The 19,707-nt window shown below is 55.5% G+C and overlaps 1 protein-coding gene across 1 annotated transcript in view; it reads left to right on the top strand.

Moving 5' to 3' along the window:
- ITGA10 (integrin subunit alpha 10) overlaps window positions 1-19,707 on the top strand; it is a 72,098-nt gene that overhangs the window by 40,204 nt on the left and 12,187 nt on the right. Inside the window, 23 exon segments of the mRNA XM_043502077.1 lie at window positions 443-467; window positions 469-594; window positions 1,686-1,851; window positions 2,317-2,390; window positions 2,924-3,068; window positions 4,102-4,250; window positions 5,397-5,540; window positions 6,058-6,261; window positions 7,800-7,930; window positions 8,467-8,633; window positions 8,721-8,863; window positions 10,086-10,196; window positions 11,319-11,404; window positions 11,798-11,939; window positions 12,171-12,263; window positions 13,043-13,119; window positions 13,910-13,999; window positions 14,822-14,906; window positions 15,478-15,591; window positions 15,933-16,031; window positions 16,745-16,858; window positions 18,061-18,156; window positions 19,242-19,355. Of these exon segments, the coding sequence (XP_043358012.1) occupies window positions 443-467; window positions 469-594; window positions 1,686-1,851; window positions 2,317-2,390; window positions 2,924-3,068; window positions 4,102-4,250; window positions 5,397-5,540; window positions 6,058-6,261; window positions 7,800-7,930; window positions 8,467-8,633; window positions 8,721-8,863; window positions 10,086-10,196; window positions 11,319-11,404; window positions 11,798-11,939; window positions 12,171-12,263; window positions 13,043-13,119; window positions 13,910-13,999; window positions 14,822-14,906; window positions 15,478-15,591; window positions 15,933-16,031; window positions 16,745-16,858; window positions 18,061-18,156; window positions 19,242-19,355 (2,695 nt within the window).

The following is a 19,707-nucleotide window of genomic DNA, read 5'->3' as shown; positions in this document are numbered from 1 at the left end:
TGGGTTTGCAGAAGGAGAGCTGCATGCTGCTAAGTGGAAATGAAATTTGGGTCTCGGCCTGATTCAAGCATGGCACAGAAGGCACTGGACTGGGGCTCAGGAGACCCAGGCTCTATACCCAGCTCTGCCACTGACCTGTTGGGGGACCCTGGGTAAGTTGCTTCCCTTCTCTGTGCCTCAGTTTCCCCGCTCTCCTTTTGTCTATTCCTTTTGGATTGTAAGCTTGGCAGGACAGGGCTCTCGCAGGGGGTTTGTACAGCCCCTAGCACAGTGGGGTCCACTACCACAATTGATCCACTCACTGGCAGCCTGAATGGGCCCCGGAGGCTGAAGCCCCTCTGCACCTTACAGGGCAGGGTTAGGAACTGGGCCTCTCACAGAGTTTGACCCTGCCTCAGCCAGGGCTAGAACCTCATTCTGTTTTCTCCCTCTGTTGTGGCAGCTCGGAGGCGTTCAGCCCAGAGCGGGGGGGGCCGGGAAGGAGCCACCAAACTGGTGATCGTGGTGACGGATGGTGAGTCCCATGACAGGGATGAGCTGCCGGAGGCCCTGGCTGAATGCAAGAAACGCAACATCACACGCTATGCTATTGCGGTGAGTGGGACTCGATGTGGCTGGGGCATGGGCTAGTGCTGTCTGAATTCTCCAGCCTGGCTTGTCTGAGTCTCATGCTCTGGACCGGTTGATGGTGATGGTGAATTTTATCTGGGGAAACCTCCCTCCTCTTCCTGTATCAACTCTTCTCAATATGGGAGCCTGGCCTGTGGAGGAGATTGGGGATATGAGGCACCTGAACTACATTTCCCATGTTGCACCATGACCCGGGACTCCCATGATGCAACTTCTGCCTCCAAGAGGAAAGACTGTGGTGCATCATGGGAGATGTAGTCCACCCAGTGACTGCCAGCCAATAAATGGGCTTGGCCAAACTCAATTTTTAGTTTTTATACTTTTGATGATAATAACAATGTTTGTTTTGAAGCACTTTTCCAATTTTTAGCCATTTAAATGTTCACAGTTGTGGGACATTGGAAGGGGTCAGACAATGTGGGGGTCAGGCAAATAATTATTTAATGACCTTGAGACTGAAAAAGTGATGGCTTTATAAAGATTAAAACACGAATTGTCAACATCACATCTCAAACTATACAAAGTAAATAGCCCTAAATCTAACTCTAATAAGTTCTCAAGCAACATTTTACTTACTTTGCCCATCTGTAAATTTCAGTTATTATCAATGGAAATAATTTTTTCTTGGTTTGTGTGTGTTTCGGGAAGTTGACATTTACCAGCATTTAGCTAAAAAATGAATCCTTCCAAATGTTCCTATAGAGGAGCAGGAGGCAGCCAAACTAGATTTCCCTTGTTGCACCATGGCCAAAAACTCCCATGGTGCAGCTGCCTCCTCGAAGAGGGTAGACTGGTGCATCTTGGGAGATGTAGTCCAACCAGTGACCCTGGCCTATAGAGGAGAATGGGAACAAGAGGCACCTGAATTACAATTCCCATGAGGCACTCTGGTGGCAATTTCCAAATTGAAATTTTCCACTGGGAGAGGGGGAAAAACACATTTTCCAACCAGCTCAAGTTGAGGGGCTCTTGCCCGACCCCTTCAGAGTGTGCCATGTTAGACAATGAGTAACCAGGTGAAGATGACACAAACCTCAACAGCACTGGCTTCTCAGGTCCTAGGTCACTACATGCGCCGACAGCAGGATCCTCACTCCTTTATCAATGAAATCAAGTACATCGCCAGCGACCCCGATGAGAAATACTTCTTCAACGTGAGCGACGAGGCGGCCCTGAACGACATTGTGGATGCCTTAGGGGACAGGATCTTCAGCCTCGAAGGTAACTGTGTTTGGCTGATCGGGGCAGCAGTGGAGTCCCAGGGGCCAGCGGCTGGTACCTGGGGCTGACAGCCAGGACTGGGCCCAGCAGCAGAGTCCCTGGGTGTGGGGCCGGCAGCTGGGATCCCAGGCACGAGGCCAGCGGCCGGGACAGCAGCCAGGAGCAGGGCCAGCAGTGGAGCCCCCGGGAGCACTGTAGGAGAAAACAGAACTTTACACAATGCTGTGAGAGGCCAGTGGCACATCTGAGCCATTCCTGACCACCTTCTCCCTGAAACATGGACCCTCTTTTCTCCAGTTCTCCCTTAGCATTCTACAGAGCTAAGCGGCCATTCCTGGCCCAGCATCCTCTTAGAAGGGTCCAGGACAAATGTGAGCGTTCATAGCTAAATGTCCCTGGCCATCTTCCTGCGCTGTGTTACCAGAAATGATGCTGATTTTTTCTCTCTCTCCCCCTCCCCACCAGGAACGCATGGATATAATGAAAGCTCCTTTGAACTGGAGATGTCCCAGATCGGCTTCTCAACCCACCTGCTGGAGGTAAGGCTCTTGCTGGTTGGCCTACAGAAGCCTAGCCATGCAGGGCTAGAAGGGATCTCGAAATCATATCATCCCTTTGCTATGAGGCAGATTAAATTAACTTCCCAATGTGCTTGGCGCTGTACATACAAAGGCTATCCCTGTCCTTGGAGGCCTTACCATCTAAAGAGACGAGACAAAGGCGAAACAGGAGCAGAGGGGAAGGAACCTGCAGAAGGTCACTCAGAGAACCCAGGCCGCCTGCAGGCTAGTCAGGTGTCCCAACTACTGGACCACGATGTCTCCTTATATCAGTCACTGCCTGCTTCTCTTACAAGGGACTTCTCTAGAAAGCAATTGCAGATGTGGAAAGTTATCCTAATAGCCTCTTCTCTCTGTGCATCAGAATCCCCTTTCCACTGGGGAGCAGCACAAGGAACTGACTGTCTTCCGGGGGACCTGCAAAGGGGAATGTAAATTGGGCTCGTGGCCAAGGGATTGGCGTAACAGAGACATCACTGTTTCCCATCTTCTCTCCTCCATGCCCCTGCCAGGACGGGATCCTCTTTGGCACCGTGGGGGCGTATGACTGGGATGGGGCCGTCCTCAAGGAGAGCAGACACGGCCGGGTCATCCTGCCCCGGAAAGCCTTCGAGAAGGAGTTTCCACTGGAGCTGAAGAACCATGCAGCCTACCTAGGTGAGGTGGTGCCGTCGGCCCGAGCCCTCTTCTCCCAGGGCTGAGCAGCCTTGGGTTTCTATTGTCCCGTCTCTAATTATCATGTGTTCCTTGGGGGAGGAACCAAGTGCCTAGGGCACATGGGTTAGAAATGTATCATGGGCTGCAGGGCGTAGAATGTCTCAAGGGATCAGTAATGGGCTGTAGATCCAATCTCCACTAGGTTGCCTGGCCCAACACAAGGGCCAAATTTCCCAAGGGGGTTAAGTGCCTAACTCACGTAGATACTCTTGCAAATCCTTCTCTGCACCGACCTGCATCTTTAGGTGCCTAAATAGCTTTGAAAACGGGGCCCTAAGCCGGTGGGATTTATTACTTGTATTGTGGATGCGCTTGGGAGCCCCAGTCATGGGCCAGGACCCCCTGGCGCTGGGCGCTGTATAAACAGAACAAAAGGACAATCTCTGCTGGGTCTGGAAGCCATTGTTAGCTGCCAACTGGCTTCTGTGACACAAGTGGGCGAGGTACCAGCTCTGATAGGCATGTGCCCCATGGCTGCCCGTACCCCGGTTCTGTCAAAGTCAGGATGGCCCAGGAAAATCTGGGACAGAGGGAACAACGCATGGGAAACACATCTCTCCATGGGCCCCAGAGGAAAAGGAGAGCTGGCTGGCTCTAGAGGACTAGGCCGGGGAACAACCCTGCGCCTTTAGTCACTGTCTTGTTAATTTCTTTTTATTTGCATTGTGGTGGCACCTTGCAGCTGCCCCTGGTGCAAGGCGCTGTACAAACACAGACCAAAGAAACAGTTCCTGCCCCATTCTTCTCTCTGGAAGGGTCATCTTCAGAGTAACGCCCCTGGAGGCAGTGCCACAGATCAGTAAAACTCACTTCTCTGTGTCAGCCTACCAAACCCCAAGGCTGGCCAGCTGCCTGCCCCCTGTCCCAGGAACCCACGGCCCACCCTGTAGAATAGCCCTGATGTTCTCTGCAGTGTAGAGCATCTCAGGGTGCCAGAAGCAGAGCTGATGGGGTCCCCCTCTCTCCATGACAGGTTACGCAGTCTCCTCGGTCCGGCTCCGGAATGGGAAGTGTCTCTACGTGGCGGGGGCACCACGTTTTAAGCACAAGGGGAAGGTTATCCTGTTCGAGATGAGCAACAGTGGAAGCGTGGTCATATCCCAGGCCCTCGCTGGGGAGCAGGTAGGGTTGGGCTGAGCCTGTCTCTCTAGTCTGTCTCCGCTCCTCCCGTGACTTGCCTGTGAATCCAGAGGCTGTGGCATCAGAGATGGATTACGGGGGCAGGGCAGAAAGCACGGGCTGTTCGAACCGGGCAGGAGACAGTTTTCCCAGCCCAGGAATATTTCTGAGAGGTCGACATTTTTTCCCCATCTCGAACTGGGATGAAATCTTAAAAATAGCCACAAACCAGAAACCTGCCATTTTCCGCCTTCCGGGGCCATCCAAACATTTCCTTTCAATTTTGCCCTCTGCCCTAGCTTTTTCCCACTCTAATCAGCTTAAACGTCAGACTGAAAAGCCACTTGGCACTGGAAAGCTGGAAAAGGCCAGCGAATGCTGGGAGAATTCCGGCTTTTCCCCCCCTCTCCTCCCCCCGCGCACACACATGGTTTTTCGAGTTGGATTTCCTTGAGCTTGACCCTGCTTCGGGAACAGGTTTGGGGTTGGGTGAATCTGCATTTTTCCAGGAAAAAAGCGTTCGGTGAAAAATTCCCACCATGCACAATTGCACGTGCGAGCGTATAAAAAAGGGGGTAGCCCCGCTCGTCGTGACGCATCACTCTGAATGATGCACCCCTTTCTGCCCCCGTTAGTGCCGCATACACAGAGATGATTTCTCATGAGGATACATTTATGGCTGCTCCGGCTCGTCCTGGTAAAGTTACACACGGTGTCACCGGACGTACACACAGTGTCACCTTGTGGCTGAACATTAAAATGCAGTTTTCCATTCCACCACCACCTGTTCCCAACCATTAGCTCCCAAAGAGGGGCGGGTTAGTTTGGGGCTTTATCTACATGAGGAAGTGGAACTGGTTTAACTGATTTGTTTTAAACCGATTTCAGCTAAATCTGTGCGAACCGATTTTGACTCAGAAACAACTGACATTACACCAGTTTATGTCTGGCTTAAACAGAGCTTTTTCCGGTTCCAGCTTCAGTTAATTCAGCACCAGTTGTTAAACTGAGGCCACATCTGGGTGTAGACAAGGCCTGAGCAGTACAGAGAGCAAGGCTGGCATTGAGCATGCTGGGGAGGCAGGAAGATGAGGGTTTGCTGCCTCCTGACGCCCCCCACCCCCCAGCCCCAATCTACCCTCTTTGCAGATCGGCTCATACTTTGGTAGCGAAGTGTGTCCTGTGGACGTGAATGGGGACGGAATCACGGACGTCCTGCTGGTCGCTGCCCCAATGTACTTGGGAGGTCAGAACAAAGAGACAGGCCGGGTCTATATCTACAAAGTCGGCCAGGTAAATTTCAGCGCCCACCCTACCTGTTTCCCTGGGCGGGTGGGGTATTTGTGCTGTTAGTTTGTCAGGGGGAGGAATGGGAATGCAAGCCTGCAGAGGGGAAAGAGAAGCAGACCCCCACCCTTCACCCCGCAAACAAATATGCTCTCTGTTGTAGTTCTGCTCCTGCCGTTTTAACACCATACCCCGGGATGTCGGCAGGGGGGATTGAACCTGGGGTCTCTCTATTTTAAAGCACGGGTTTCTACATCCTGAGCGAAAAGACCAGCTCCGGTAGCAGGCTCCTGGGCCTCTAGATGTGGTTCTGTCGCCACTGGTGGGGGTGGGGGGGAGGGCAGGACAGAGTAGGAGAGGCTAACGCTGTAGTAGGCTGTTGTAATGGCTAGGGCTAGCTACAGGAGGGTGACATGCTCAAAGGCTCCCAGTAGACATGGCCGGGGGCCGGGCAGGTGCAGAGAGAGGCTGAATCTGGCTTGGAGGGCGTAAAGGCCCTTTCGCTTCCTTCCCCGCACCCCAGCTGCTCCTGACGTTCAACGGGACCCTGCATGCTGACAAGAAGCCCCAGGACTCTCGCTTCGGTTACTCCCTGGCAGCCGTGCCCGACCTCAACCACGACGGCTTTAACGACGTGGTGGTGGGAGCGCCCCTGGAGGATGGCCATAGGGGAGCGGTGTACGTTTACCATGGCGCCCGGGGCACCATCCTGCCACAGTACCAGCAGGTCAGTCGCTTGGGCGAGAGGGTGGGTGCCTAGCCAGGAAATAATCCAGCTCTGTTAAGGAGGATTTAGTTCCAGAGATTAGTATGATCCTAAAATCAATCCTTCCATTACACTAGGACCTACTGTAAATAAGTGGGTTAAGTGGTGTTAATAATGGATGGATAATGTCATGCCAGGTTTATAGCTATCTCTAGCCCCTGAGGAGCTCAAAGCGCTTCGCTAACATTAATTAATTAAAGTCTTTTTGCCCCTTATCCTCAAGGGAGCTGGGTAATGATCACCCCTATTTTCCAGATGGGGAAACTGAGGCACAGGGAGGGGACATGACGTGCCCCAAGTCATAGCCTGAGTCAGTGGCAGGGGTGGGAACGGAACGCAGAAGTTCTGACTCCTGGTGCCCGACCCCTCCGCTTCCCTCCTGGTGCTGGGAACAGAATCCAAGAGTCCTGAATCCTCCCCGTCCCACCGGCTCTAACCACTAGACCCTCCCTCTGCCCACCTGCCACAGTGCCCCTCATGGGCACCATTTCTCCACCATCAGCCCCGACAAATTCCCAGGAAACCATCCCATGTTCAATATCTGGGCCCAGATGCTCAAGAGTATTTAGGCACCTAACTCTTATGGATTTCCATAAGCGAGGATCTGGGCCCTTGCTGCAGGGGTCCCACCTGGGGGGACAATGGGGGAGGAATTAGCCAGCCCCAGTTTCGCAGGGTGGTCTTAGGAGTGAGGGCTGAGTAAAGAGCCATGGGGTTTTGTTTGTGGCTGGGCTGCCCCCTGGTGGCAGATGGCACCAAAATCCTCTCGACTCGCTTGCCCTGTGGTAAGACCCCTTGGGGTGCCAAAGGATTTTCCTGCGCTCAGATTCAGCACAGAGGCGGGTGGGGGGTTGCCCATCATGCAGCAGCCTGTCTGGTCCAGCGAGGGCAGTTGTGGGGTGTCCCAGGACGTGACCATGTCCCCTTGCCCTAGGAAAGAGACAGGGCTCCAGGCTTAGAAACACCAACAGGGATTCTTCCCTGCTGGCCAGGGAGAGACTCTGGGATCTCCCAGCTGGAGCTCCTGGGGGAGGAGGGTGGGTGGGCTTAAAGCTGCCTTTGGGGTTCTCTGGGTGCTGGTCCAGTGCCTGGCACAAGTCAGAGCAGCCTGGATCTCCCTGAACACCTTGATGGCTCCCTAGGTGGCTGGCGCAAATGGGCCTTGGGCTGTTGTTACTACTACACTGGCATGCCCAGAAGATAGGGCTCCATTATGCTGGGTGCTGCATGAACACCCAGTCTGAGATGCTCTCTGCCCCAAAGAGCTTGCCAGACAAAGGATGGGTGGGGAAACTGAGGCACAGAACGGGCCAGTGGCCTTCTCCAGATCACCCAGCAGGTTAGTGACAGAGCTGGGAATAGAATCCAGGCCCCCTGAGTCCCCGTCTGGTGCTCTAACCACTAGGCCACGCTGCCTCTTGGGAAAATGAGTTAAACCTGGGTATTCCTGTGGTGCCCAGGGTGTTCCACCTGTGACTAACTCCCCACTTACCCGCCAGCGGATCGAAGCCTTGTCCCTCCACCCGAGTCTGAGCTACTTCGGCCGCAGCGTGGACGGGCAGATGGACCTGGATGGGGACAAGCTGGTGGACTTGGCTGTCGGGGCCCAGGGAGCCGCCGTGGTGTTGTGGTGAGTCGCTCCTCCCCCGCCACGGAGGGGCTGAGCGGGACAGGTGGCGAGTGTGTCAGACCAGCCGATGGCCGTGGCACTTTCCAAAGGAGCTCAGGGTCGTTATCCCCATTGTACAGATGGGGAAACTGAGGCACAGAGGAGGGGGGAAGTCACTTGCCTGAGGTCGCCCAGCAGCTGGTCTGGTCAATAGGAGGCAGGTCTCCTGAGGCCCAGTCTAGTGCGCTAACCACTAGGCCATGCTGCCTTAGCTAATGCAGGGCAGGAGGCATGGAGGGTGGAGGGAGGCCCCCCAGTGCAGGGGTGAGTCTCGCGGGAGGGGGGCAGTTCCACCCACCTTTAGGCCTCTTTAGGGGGGCTGAGTACCCTAGAGGACCTGGGCACGAAGAATCGAGTGTCCTGTTCTAGCTTCCCTGTGTGCTTGTTTCCCCTGCGGCTGGACAAACCGATGCAGAGGGAGGGCTGAGCTGGCCCCGGTGGGAGGCTGGGGCGCCCTAGGAATCCAGGGTCTTGAACGTGTGGTCCCCGGGGGCCAGGTCGCGGAGGATCGTCCAGGTCAACGCCTCGCTGGCCGTCAACCCTGCCTCCATCAACGTGCTCCAGAAGAACTGCCAGAGGCAGGGCAAGGACTCCGTGTGCGTCACGGCCACCGTCTGCTTCCGCGCCACCTCCAGGTCCCCGGGCCGGGGGAACAGGCATTTCGGTGAGTGCCGCGGGGCCCCGGTGCCCGCCCCCGGCTTAGTATGCGGTGCCGTGACTCCGGAGTGACCCCGCCCCCTTGTCGGCGCAGGGATCAAGTACAGCGTGTCTCTGGATGACAGGAAGTTCGGCGCCAGGGCCGTGTTCGACGACACCTCCCAGAAGCTGGTGCAGAAGCGGCTCCGAGCCAGCGTGGGGAAGGCAGCCTGCCAGCCGCTCCCCTTCCACGTGATTGTGAGTACAGGGGGCGCTATGGGAGGGGTAGGAAGGGAGAGATGGCGCATCCTGCCTCCTGCTGTACAGCATCAGTATTACAACAGCACCCGCTGCTGCACGCAGATCCTGAGGCGATGCTGCACTGGAAGCAGAGGGGTTATCTGCCAGCAAACACGGGCTAGCAGATCAAGTGCATACTCAGGGACCTGGCTGCGGCTTCATTGCTATTAGTACCTAAGCCGGCTAAGGTACGGGTCCGTCTGCCCGTGCTGCAGTCGTGCAGCGGAGACAGATCCATAGCGAGAGATGGTCCCTGCCCTTTGAGAGCTGGCAGTCGAAAGAGTGGGAGGGGAAACAGAGGCACAGAGCGGGGTAGCATCTTGCTCCAAGTGTCCTGAGTCCTAGCCTGGTGCTCTACCCACTAGATCACACTGCCTCCCTTAAAACTGCCTGATCCTTCTTGCTCTACATGCCATTGCCCAATGGGGGGCGCTGTCCTCCCCCCCCAGATCAGAGGATTTGTCCTCCTATTTGGATTTCCTCCCTCAACTGATCCCATCTTTGAACTACCTGGCCCAGGAGTTATTTATTGACTTGTTCTGGATTTAGACTTAAAATAATCATGAGGCCTGGCTTGGGCTCCAGGCCTGTTAGCATAACGAATTATTCAGTAAATACAATTAAACATAAGCCTCAGCAGCCCGGAAATCGTCCTTGTCACGGGCTCAGCCAGCCACCAATCCTCCTGATTCTAGGGTCCAGCCCACTCTAGGACACTGCTCCAACAGGGGGCTTTTGCAGCATCACCAAATGTGGGTTATTTTGGACCACAGCGGGAGCAAGTTCCAGGCTCCCAGCGAATGCCCGGCTGGCAGCCCCCTCTTTTATAACAAGGGGGACTCAGCTTGGAGAGCCCTGCTGTTCCCAGCTGCGGGAGTATGGCCCGGGAAGAGAAGGGCCAGTCTCAGACCACTTAGGGACCTGTAAGTCACGTCACCTCCAGTTATATGGATCCCACCATTGGCCTAGCCAAGCTAGCCTGCCTCCAGCTAATATCAGATGCTTCGGAGGAAGGTGACCCCCTCAGTCCCATAATGCCCTGGGAGAAGTGTTTCCAGACCCTCTTGCCAAAGCATGGGGTCCAGCGGGTCTCAAGCAAAGCTGGCATCCTCTCCAAGGGACGGTGGGTGGCTAACGAATCCCATCTCAAAAGCTAGCCTAGGTTCCTTCCTCCCGGCAGGACACGACTGACTACCTGAGCCCGGTCAGCATGATGGTGAAGTTCGCCCTGAGCGATTCTGACCCAGGCCCCATGCTGGATGAGAGATCGTCCACCACTGTTAAGAAGCTGGTGAGCCCTTGACCTGTCCCTTTGCTCCGGGTCATTAACAAGCTGCTGTGTTGCTGGGTGGCCGGGATCCCACCCACCGGGATTGGGAGCTGGGCAAGGCTTTGGTTATGGCCACTTTAAACCTTGCTTCCACTTGTCCCCCTTCCCTGCAGTTGGCACTTGCCTTGGGGGCTGGATAGCACCTTCTGTAGACAGCAGAAAGGGGTGGGGGTCGCCTCCAAAACCACAGAAAGATGTGGAGGATGAAACTAACATCGGAAGATGCCCATGGGAGATGGATCCCAGTGGCCTGTGGGCTCTTCTAGACTTGTGTGTGTGGTTCTGGACTGGCTGGATGAGTGGTTGTAGATTCTCTGTTGGTGTGTGTGTGGTTCTAAACTGGGTGCGTGGGCGCTCAGTTCTAGACTCCGGCGGTCTCGGTGTGGTTTGAAATCCAGCCATCTAGTCTTCTGTGAGCTGTAATACTTGAGTCTACATTCAGCGGCTGGGTTGAGTGTGCGGGTGTGGGGCGGGTCCAGCCTGTGACACAGAGGAGCTCAGACGAGATGATCCCTTCTGGCCTTAAACTCTATGGCTCAGCGCGTTCCCCGTGCATCTCCCAACTGCCCTGCTGCTGAAGGCTCTGCGGGAGGAAGAGGATGGGGGAGACTGAGTTAGGTGGGGCAAAATGTATTAGCTCGAATCCTCTTCATCTACTCTGGCCACGGGCGCGAGCCGGCTGCCTTGCGGACAGCCTCCCCGCCTCACGCTGACATCATAGAATCATAGAATATCAGGGTTGGAAGGGACTTCAGGAGGTATCTAGTCCAAACCCCTGCTCAAAGCAGGACCAGTCCCCAACTAAATCATCCCAGCCAGGGCTTTGTCAAGCCTGACCTTAAAAACTTCTAAGGAAGGAGATTCCGCCACCTCCCTAGATAACGCATTCCAGTGTTTCACCACCCTCCGAGTGAAAAAGTTTTTCCTAATATCCAACCTAAACCTCCCCCACTGCAACCTGAGACCATTGCTCCTTGTTCTGTCATCTGCCACCACTGAGAACAGTCTGAGAACGTTGGATAGCAGCCCAGCTGCACCATTGCCCGTCGGTGGCCAACAGTGACCCATCTCCGTTGCTTTCAGATCCCTTTCTTCAAGGACTGCGGAGAGGACAATGAGTGCGTCACGGACCTGGTGCTCCAGGCTAGCATGGATCTCGCCGGCTCCAGGTATGGCAACCCTGGGAATGGAGCGGCCTGGGGTCTATTCCCAGCTCTCCCACAGACTTACAGGGGCCCTTGGCCCAGGCACTGTCTGCTCTGAGCCTGGCTTCGCCCGAGCCACAGGAAGCTTTGTGAGCCCTAAAGGACACGTGGAGATGGAGGCAGAAAATGGTGGCCCTTTGTCCTCCTCTAGAGGCCAGTCTGTGTATAGAGGGTGGTCAGTCCCCGCCAGAAGATGAGCTCTCTAGCTGAGGTAGCAGGGGCTTTAGATCACGAGGTTGCGGGTTCAGGCCTCGCCCCCAGGCGTGTCTCACTGCCCCGTGAAGGACGGTGCAGCAGCTGCCTGGCCAAAGCTGCCCCCCATCTGACGCTGAATTGTCACCGCCTTTCCCGTTTCAGGCAGAAGCCTCACGTTGTCCGCAAGGGGAAGAGGAAGGTTCTGGTGAACGTGGTCCTGGAGAACAAGAAGGAAAACGCCTACAATGCCAGCCTCAAGCTCTGGTTCTCCAAAAACCTCCACTTCTCCAGCCTCTCGCTCAAGGTGGGTCGCGTGCTGGGAGCAGGGGCTGGAGGTGGGGGATCGGCAGGGAAGGGATGGCACGTTGAGGAGGGCAGCGCACAGAAGTGAGGCTGGGCTGGACTGGAGCACTGGTCCTCCCAGTCCTGTATGCGCCTCCCGCCTGGGCGAGGTCGGGGGGACGGGCCCATCCGGCCCGGCTCAGTGATGGATGGAGGGAGCAGGGATGGTGAAGGGGGTCTTCTGTTCCCGCAGGGGGAAACCCAGGTGAAGGTTGAATGCAGTGCCCCCTCCCCGCACACCCGCACCTGCAGCGTGAGCTACCCCGTCTTCAGGTCCCTGGCGAAGGTGAGTCCGGCCGAAGCCCTTATTGTCTGGCGCTTAGTCAATTCATAGGGCAGGTTAAATGGCCGAGAGCCTGGCTCGCGCCTGCCCCCCAGCTGCTTTCTTGACCCGTAGCTTCCTTTCTGTTCCAGCCCTAGCCCCCTCCTGCACTTTCTGCCCATGTCCCTCAATCCCACCCACGGCCCCCCTGCTCTTCCAGCCCTGAGTTCCACCTCCCACCTCTGTTGATGCCCCTCAATCCCACCCACGGCCCCCCTTCCCCCACTATCCCAGTCCTTACTCTTCTCCCCCGCAGGCTGGTGCAGGGGGAATTCGGTGGGCTGCTGGGAGGGTGGGATGTGAAACTGTCCTCTGAGCCCCACCCTTGGTTTATGCAGGCGACAGGCTGGCTTATTAACCCATTGTGGCCCAAGGCGCTCCTGAGTCCGCCGGGCGTGGCCATTGATCTGGCAGGCAGCCAAGCGGGGGCTGGAGCTAGTGGGACACAGAGGCACACGCCTGGCAGGAGAAGCAGCTGGAACAAGGGAGGGCAGAGGAAATAATTAGACCTAACAACTAGCTCTGCCCACTGCTACCGCTGTCACTGACACCATTGCCGCAAACTGGAGCCTTGGAGACCGGAGCGGCTACTGAAAACAGGACCTCCCCCCCCCCCCCCCGCCTATCTCCTCCTGCACCCAGTGCTCTTGTCTCCATGTCCACCCCAGTGCTGGGCATGGCCCATGCCAGGTTGCTGCCGAGGCCAGGCAAGGGGCTGGGCTGAAAGCTCTGCTTTTCCCCAGGTGGCGTTCCTGCTCGAGTTCGAGTTCAGTTGCTCCTTCCTGCTCGACCGAGCGCACCTGAAACTCACAGCCAGCAGGTAAGAGCGGCCGGCCGAACTGACCCTCCATGGCCTGCTGGGCTAACAGGCTAGTGGGGTGGTGTGTGTCACACCTCCATGCATCAGCTGATCGCCACCAAGGAGCGGACAAGGCGCTTGTCTGGGAAGCGGGACAGCTGGGTTCGATTCCCCACTCAGTCACAGGCTCCTAGGGCAGGTCACTTCAGGCCCAGATCCACAGAGGTAGCGAAGGTCCTAATGCCCAAGGATTTCATTGGCAACGCTGCAGTGGCTGTTCGGTGCTGAAAAGCTTGTGTGGAGCTGGGCTGTGTTGCCCCAGCTATGCAGCGGGGATCCCAGCATGGCCCTGCCTCGCAGAGGGGCTTGGAGAGTAAAGATGGCGAGGGGCGGTGGTGAAGAGAACCGCTAATCCTCATCCGGCCTGGGGGAGCTCAGCACCACGCGTTAGCTGCTGCTGGAGGCCAGATGCCGGCCCCAGGCCTGAGGAGAGATATCTGGGCCCCTGGGACATCATGTTGGCTGGGGCCCACCCCCTCCCATGTCTTTCTTTACACAGATGGTTTTGGGGGGGGGTCCTCAGGACCCTAGTACAATTGTCCCCCTTTGTTCTTCCCGCATCAGCCCTGGCTGGCCCAGATGGGCCAAGCATCTGATTCAGAAATGCAGAGGGGGCATTTGCCTTAAATCTCTCACCTATTGAGTGGGAGAGATCTGACCAGGAACAGAGCCTTTCACTGGGGCAGCTGCTGGGAACTGGGGTGGGGTACATGAGCCGGCCACTGTAACGATCTGCTCTTCTTCCTCCCAGCGACAGCATCGAAATGAACGAGACCCTACACGATAACACAGTGCAGCCCTTCACCTACATCAGCTACGAGCCCGACCTCTTCCTCTCCAGGTGAGCCTGTCTGGGGGAAGCCGATCCAGGCAGAGAGGGGAGGGGTGGCGGTGGAGTGTTGTCATGGGATTAAAGCAGCCAGAACGCGACCTTGTCCACACGAGAAACTGGCACAGCTTTACAGAGGTGAAGTCAACCCGGTTTAGTTAAACCCTTTGTCTGTAGAGGCTCTCAATCTGGTTTAAGAGCGTGTGGTTGAGTTTAGACCTGTTCCGAATTAACTTGATCCTGATTTGAACCGCAATGAGCGTTCCCACCCCAGCTGTTTGCATTGGTAGAACTAAACCGGTTTGAAGGTTCACTGTAAGTTAAACTGAGGCACCCCTCTCATGCAGGCAGGGAGGGGACCCCTGATGCTGAGTCCAAGTTGATGGTGGGGAGGGGAGCAACTAATAGATTATGTAGGGAAATCCATCCACCTACTAGGCCAGCACTAGGGGCTCCCAGAATCCCAAGCAGTCTCCAACTGGCTTGGGCCAGGGCCAAGCCCCAGGGAAAAGTGGCCAAGAGATTCCAGCAGACTTGGCTTCCTGACCAATCAGATGCTTGAGCCCCAGCCCCAAACACGCCTGTTTGCAACTGACCAATCCCAGCAGGAGGACACATTGTGGGGGATAAATCAGGGGTTCCCTGCCCCACAAACCAGGTTAGTAGGGACTGTTCTGACAGTGCTCCCTGCCCCCAAATTAGTGCAGGGTCCCCCAGTCCCCAGCAGCCCCTGTGATATGGGGGCTAGAGGTGTCTGGAGACAGCAGGGTCCGGGCACTAGGGGATGATCTGCTCTGCACCACGTTACCCCCCAGTCATGCCGTGTCCCCGCAGCGAGGCCACCCTGAACCGGTACGAAGTGCATCCGGCAGGCACCTTTTCCAGCAGCGTCGGGCCGGAGTTCAAGACCACCATCAAGGTACCAGCAATTGGGGGGAAGGGGCAGCTCCTCCCAAGAGATCAGGGCAGTGGGGGATAGCTCCAGCAGGTTCTGGGCTTGGTTGGGGTGCAGGGGGACCTACAACAGCTCTTGAGGCTGGGGTTAGATCATGTCGGATCCCTTTCCGGACATGCCCCTGGGAAAACCCCACCTGGAAGAGGGGGGACCCCTAAGGAGTAAAGCATGGCCCCTTGGAGAGCTTTGGGGTCTTTGAACTCCAGGGGTCGCCTATCCAAAACACCTTGGGGTGGGATCCCCTTAATGAACCGAGCCCAGGGCTCCAATGGAGGGTTTGTCTAGCAAGGTGCATAGAGCCTTGTAGCACTGAGCTGTCACAGAGCAGGTGCTAGGTGCTGTACAAATACATAAGCCAACTGGCCCTGCCCCTCAAGAGCAAACAATCGAAGGCGATCTCCTCTGGGCCGTTCCAGGATCTATCTTGGACACCTGGTGCATAGACCTCAAGCTGAGGCTGGGTGGCTGCTTAGGGTTGGCACTGCGAGGAGCTGGCCTCTGCCCTTTGAACGGCATCGCTCCCATCTCCCTGCAGGTCCAGAACCTCGGCTGCTATGCGGTCAGGAACCTCTCCGTCAGCATGTCCCTCCCCGCCATGGCCTTCCGGCGCAGCTACTTCCTCTCTGTCACACGCATCATCGCCGACAATGTGAGTCTTTGGCTTGCGAGACAGAGGCAGGAGCAGTCCTCTCCCCCCTGGGCCAGCCCTCAGCCCTTCCCCGTGTGCTAGCAGCTGCTAGACCTGCTCATCTCCAGCTGGGAGCATGGGCTGAATGGGCTCACAGGTCAAGTTTTCTGCTGCTCTCCATCGTTGGTGTTTCTGCACCTCAAATAATTGAAAAGAGAGAAGGGGGCAGATCTAGTAGGATCCCCGGCCCGCCAAAGGGCTGTCTGTCTGTCTGTTCAGCGCCAGCTCCCACAACCCCCCTCTAGTCTATACTTGTACCAGGCCCTGTACTGACCACACTGCCATGTGCTGTCTCGTTCAAGGTTACCTGTATCGTGCAAAACCTGACGGAGGCGTCACTACGGAGCCAGGCTGGAGTGATTCCTATTCACCCTGAAGATCTCTTGCATGCAGACAGACTGGTGAGTGGCACGGCACCGTCAGGCAGCACCAGCGGCCCTACTGCCGTCACGCAGGGACCTGAAAAGAAGCAGGGATGGGCTTGATCTATGCTTGGAGGGGTCACCTCCCCCACATAAAGCTTGGGTGTGCCAAAACTGGGACAATCCATGCAGAAGGCTGAAGCTGGCTGAAGTGGTTGGGTTTTCCTTTACAAACGTGTTCTATTTTTCAGGCGTGGGTGTTGGACAGGTGTTGAAATGCACCCAGTTTTTCCTTTGTTTGATTTTCCATTTCCTCTCCTCCACCCCGGGTTATTTTAGAAAATGACCTGGGTGGGGAGAGAGAGGGGGATGGGAAAAGGAGGAAAAAATCCTGCCTGGCACCTGGAACTCACCTGGCAGCGACATATTTGAAAGACACAATTTATTGCAAAAAAAAAAAAAAAAAAAAAAGTTTGTTTGGGACAAATTTTGAAAATTCCTTTGTGAAACATCAAGCAGCTTGTGCCACTGGCTTCAGTCAAGTGCACTGGGACGGATTCCTACCCCCCCAGTAATCTCTTTGCCATCCAACCAGCTATGTCCTAGCGCTGGCGGAGACATCCTCAGCCATCTCACTTGTACCTGTGCCACCAGCCTCATGCACCATCTGCCCTTGCCTAAGGTGATGGTGGGGTCGGTTGGCACGAGTTTGGAGTGTGGCACTCATGGCCCTGCCTCTGCTCCCCTCGCAGAATTGCAGCAACTCCTGGTGCCAGGTGGTCAGGTGTGAGCTGGAGCAGCTGGAGAAGAACACAGAGGTGTCCATCCACTTGCTGAGGGTGATCCACAATGACTTCTTCAGAAGGGTGAGTGCACCCAGATATTGTGCCCACGGAGGGGGGGGAGCCACAACTGCCCGTGTCCCAACCCGCGTCTCTAACACATACAGCTGCATCGTACTGGCCTACCCCCCCGGACTAGCAGCACTGGGACAAGCAAGAGTAGCTAGATCCATTACTGTAGTCATTTTTGAGAGCAGCCATGTAGTCGAGTGGACATAGATTCATAGATACTAAGGTCAGAAGGGACCATTCTGATCATCTAGTCCGACCTCCTGCACAGCGCAGGCCACAGAATCTCACCCACCCACTCCTACGAAAAACCTCACCTATGTCGGAGCTATTGAAGTCCTCAAATCGTGGTTTAAAGACTTCAAGGAGCAGAGAATCCTACCTCAAGTGACCCGTGCCCCACGCTGCAGAGGAAGGTGAAAACCCCCCAGGGCCACTGCCAATCTGCGCTGGAGGAAAATTCCTTCCCGACCCCAAACATGGCGATCAGCTAAACCCTGAGCATATGGGCAAGGGAGAGCTGGGTTTTGTTCCTGGCTCTGCCAATGATCTTGGGCAAAGTCACTTCCCCTCTCCCCTCCCACCCTTTATCTAGCCAGGATGCTCAATGGGGGGGGGGGGGACAGTTTCGCCCTATGTGGCTGCAGCACTCAGCATGCTGGAGTCTCTATCTTGGCTGAGGCGTCTGCTGTACCAAGAGGCATCAGAGCAGGGGCTGGAGGTGCTGCTGGTAGAAAAGCTGTAATTTGTTCCCCTCGCCCTGGAGTTTGCTTTTCTGCATGGAGCTGTATCCATGTGCAACTTCCCTTTAAAAGACATGCTCCAATTAATTCAGGGGAATCCTAAAGGAACTCTGACTAGTCGACCACAATAGTCCCTCATTTTCGATGGCTTGTCTCCAGCACCTGGGCCGCTGTAGCCCTGTAGGGTAGACGCATGCCACAGTGACAGAAGGGTTTTCCTATTGCTTGAGTAGCGCCACCTCCCCAAGCGATGGTAGGTGCTAGGTTGATAGACGCATTCTTCCAGTGCCCTAGCTGTGTCTACACCACGTAGTTGCAGGCCCCGGGTGTGGATTTGTCACACCCCCTGAGGGTTGTAGCCTTGTTGACCTAAGTTTCTAGCATAAACCAGGCCTGGGTCTCAACCTGCAGCCCCATGTTTCCACTCTGCACCAGGCCAGGCTGACCCCTGGCCCTTGTGACTCTTCCCAACAGGCTAAATTCAAAACCGTGAAAGTCATCAGCACGTTTGCACTTGTTGCCACGGAGAACAGCTTCCTCTTCCTTGAGGAGTCAGCGCATCGGCGAGAGGTAGCGGGTGGGAGGGGATGGGGGTGGGCTTTATAGCCCTCCCATGGGCCAGAGCAGGACACTTCCTAGGGAGCAATGATTTTGGCTTCTATTCCCTCCCTGCAGCCCACCTTGGTGTAGGTCCCCGCATACCAAGGCCCAGCTCCTCAAAGGCATGGGGGAGTTAGACACCTAAATACCTGGGACAAGCTGGGCCTGAAGCCTTATTTTCTTGTACAGGCTGCCCCTGCATGATTTCTATCTGGGGTGGGGTCACATTTATGCCGTTGGGGAATGGTGGGTGCTAGCCACCTGCCTGCAGCACCAGAGCTTTGCGCTGGTAGAGACAGAAACTGCTCTGAATCCCTCCCCCTCACACCAAGGGGATGTGGGTAAGCCTGGGCAAAGCCAATACCCCCCGGGTGGAACAGAGCAGTCGTGCGACTGAATGGTGAATTTGCCCATTAGATGTTCTCACAAGCCAAGATTTGTTCAAGACCATTGATGGCAAAAGACAGTGGGTTGAGTCCTTGAGCCCTGCGATTAGTGGGAGGTAAATCACCCTGGCATCATCTCAACACTTGGGTGGTATTTCTGGTGTGCACACGCATTAACTGTTGGCAGTAGCTGGCAAGGAGGAACTAGGGGTGCAGAAGCCATGCGCTGCTTCTAACACTCATTCATAAGCTAGTCCATTCATAGGTAAGGGCATGATTCTCATTTCTGCTAAGCCCCACTGATTGAGGTAGACAAGCCTTATTCAGCACTGCCTGTATAAATTCAGGCACCGCCACTTTACAAATGCCTTGGCGGCAGGGGCAGGACACACTTACGGAGAATCAGGCCCTAAGTGGCTTGGTGGAATGAGCTGGCCCAGCTCTGGCTATGCCTTTCCTCACTTGTCCTGTGTAGTGGTGAACAGATACCATGCTCCACCCCGCAAGTGGCAGTATGACACACTAGGTGAACAGTCCTTACAAGGTGGGGGCCGTTTAGGGTCTTGTACTGCACCCCTCACTGTGGCAGCTAACCCTCATTAATGTCTCAATACCCAGCTTGGGGAGGGAAGTTTTGGCTTTGCTTCTAACATCAACAGCTCTTTGCAGACAGTCCTGGAGATCATCCAGCCCAAGCGCATCCCCATCTCCTTATGGATCCTGATCGGCAGCAGCATCGGAGGGCTCCTGCTACTGGCACTGATAATATTCTGTCTGTGGAAGGTAGGCAGCTGTGTAGAAATGTAGCGCAAACTTTGGTATACCAGGTGCTGTCCTGCTAACAAACGTCAGGGCTTCAAGGTTGGGGAGGATGGAAATGTTGCTCCAGAGACTGTGCCCTGAATGCAGAGGCTGCATTACAGCGGAGGGTTTGATTTTCATTTCCACCACAGCTGCTTTTCAGGCCCCTTATGCTGGCAGAGCAAGGTAAAAAAGGTGCCAGGTGGACTGTAACAGGGCCTTCAGGCCTTAAAGGCTCAGCTTTACACAGGGACACTAAGGAGGTATCACTAGTTTGTGATTAACTTTCTTTAAAGCCCGCTGAAGATGCTCTCATTCAGAATTACAGTGGCCT

Source organism: Dermochelys coriacea, chromosome 24, assembly GCF_009764565.3.
Source record: "Dermochelys coriacea isolate rDerCor1 chromosome 24, rDerCor1.pri.v4, whole genome shotgun sequence".
Classification (NCBI taxonomy): domain Eukaryota; kingdom Metazoa; phylum Chordata; order Testudines; family Dermochelyidae; genus Dermochelys; species Dermochelys coriacea.
This window is presented reverse-complemented; position numbering and strand designations above follow the sequence as displayed.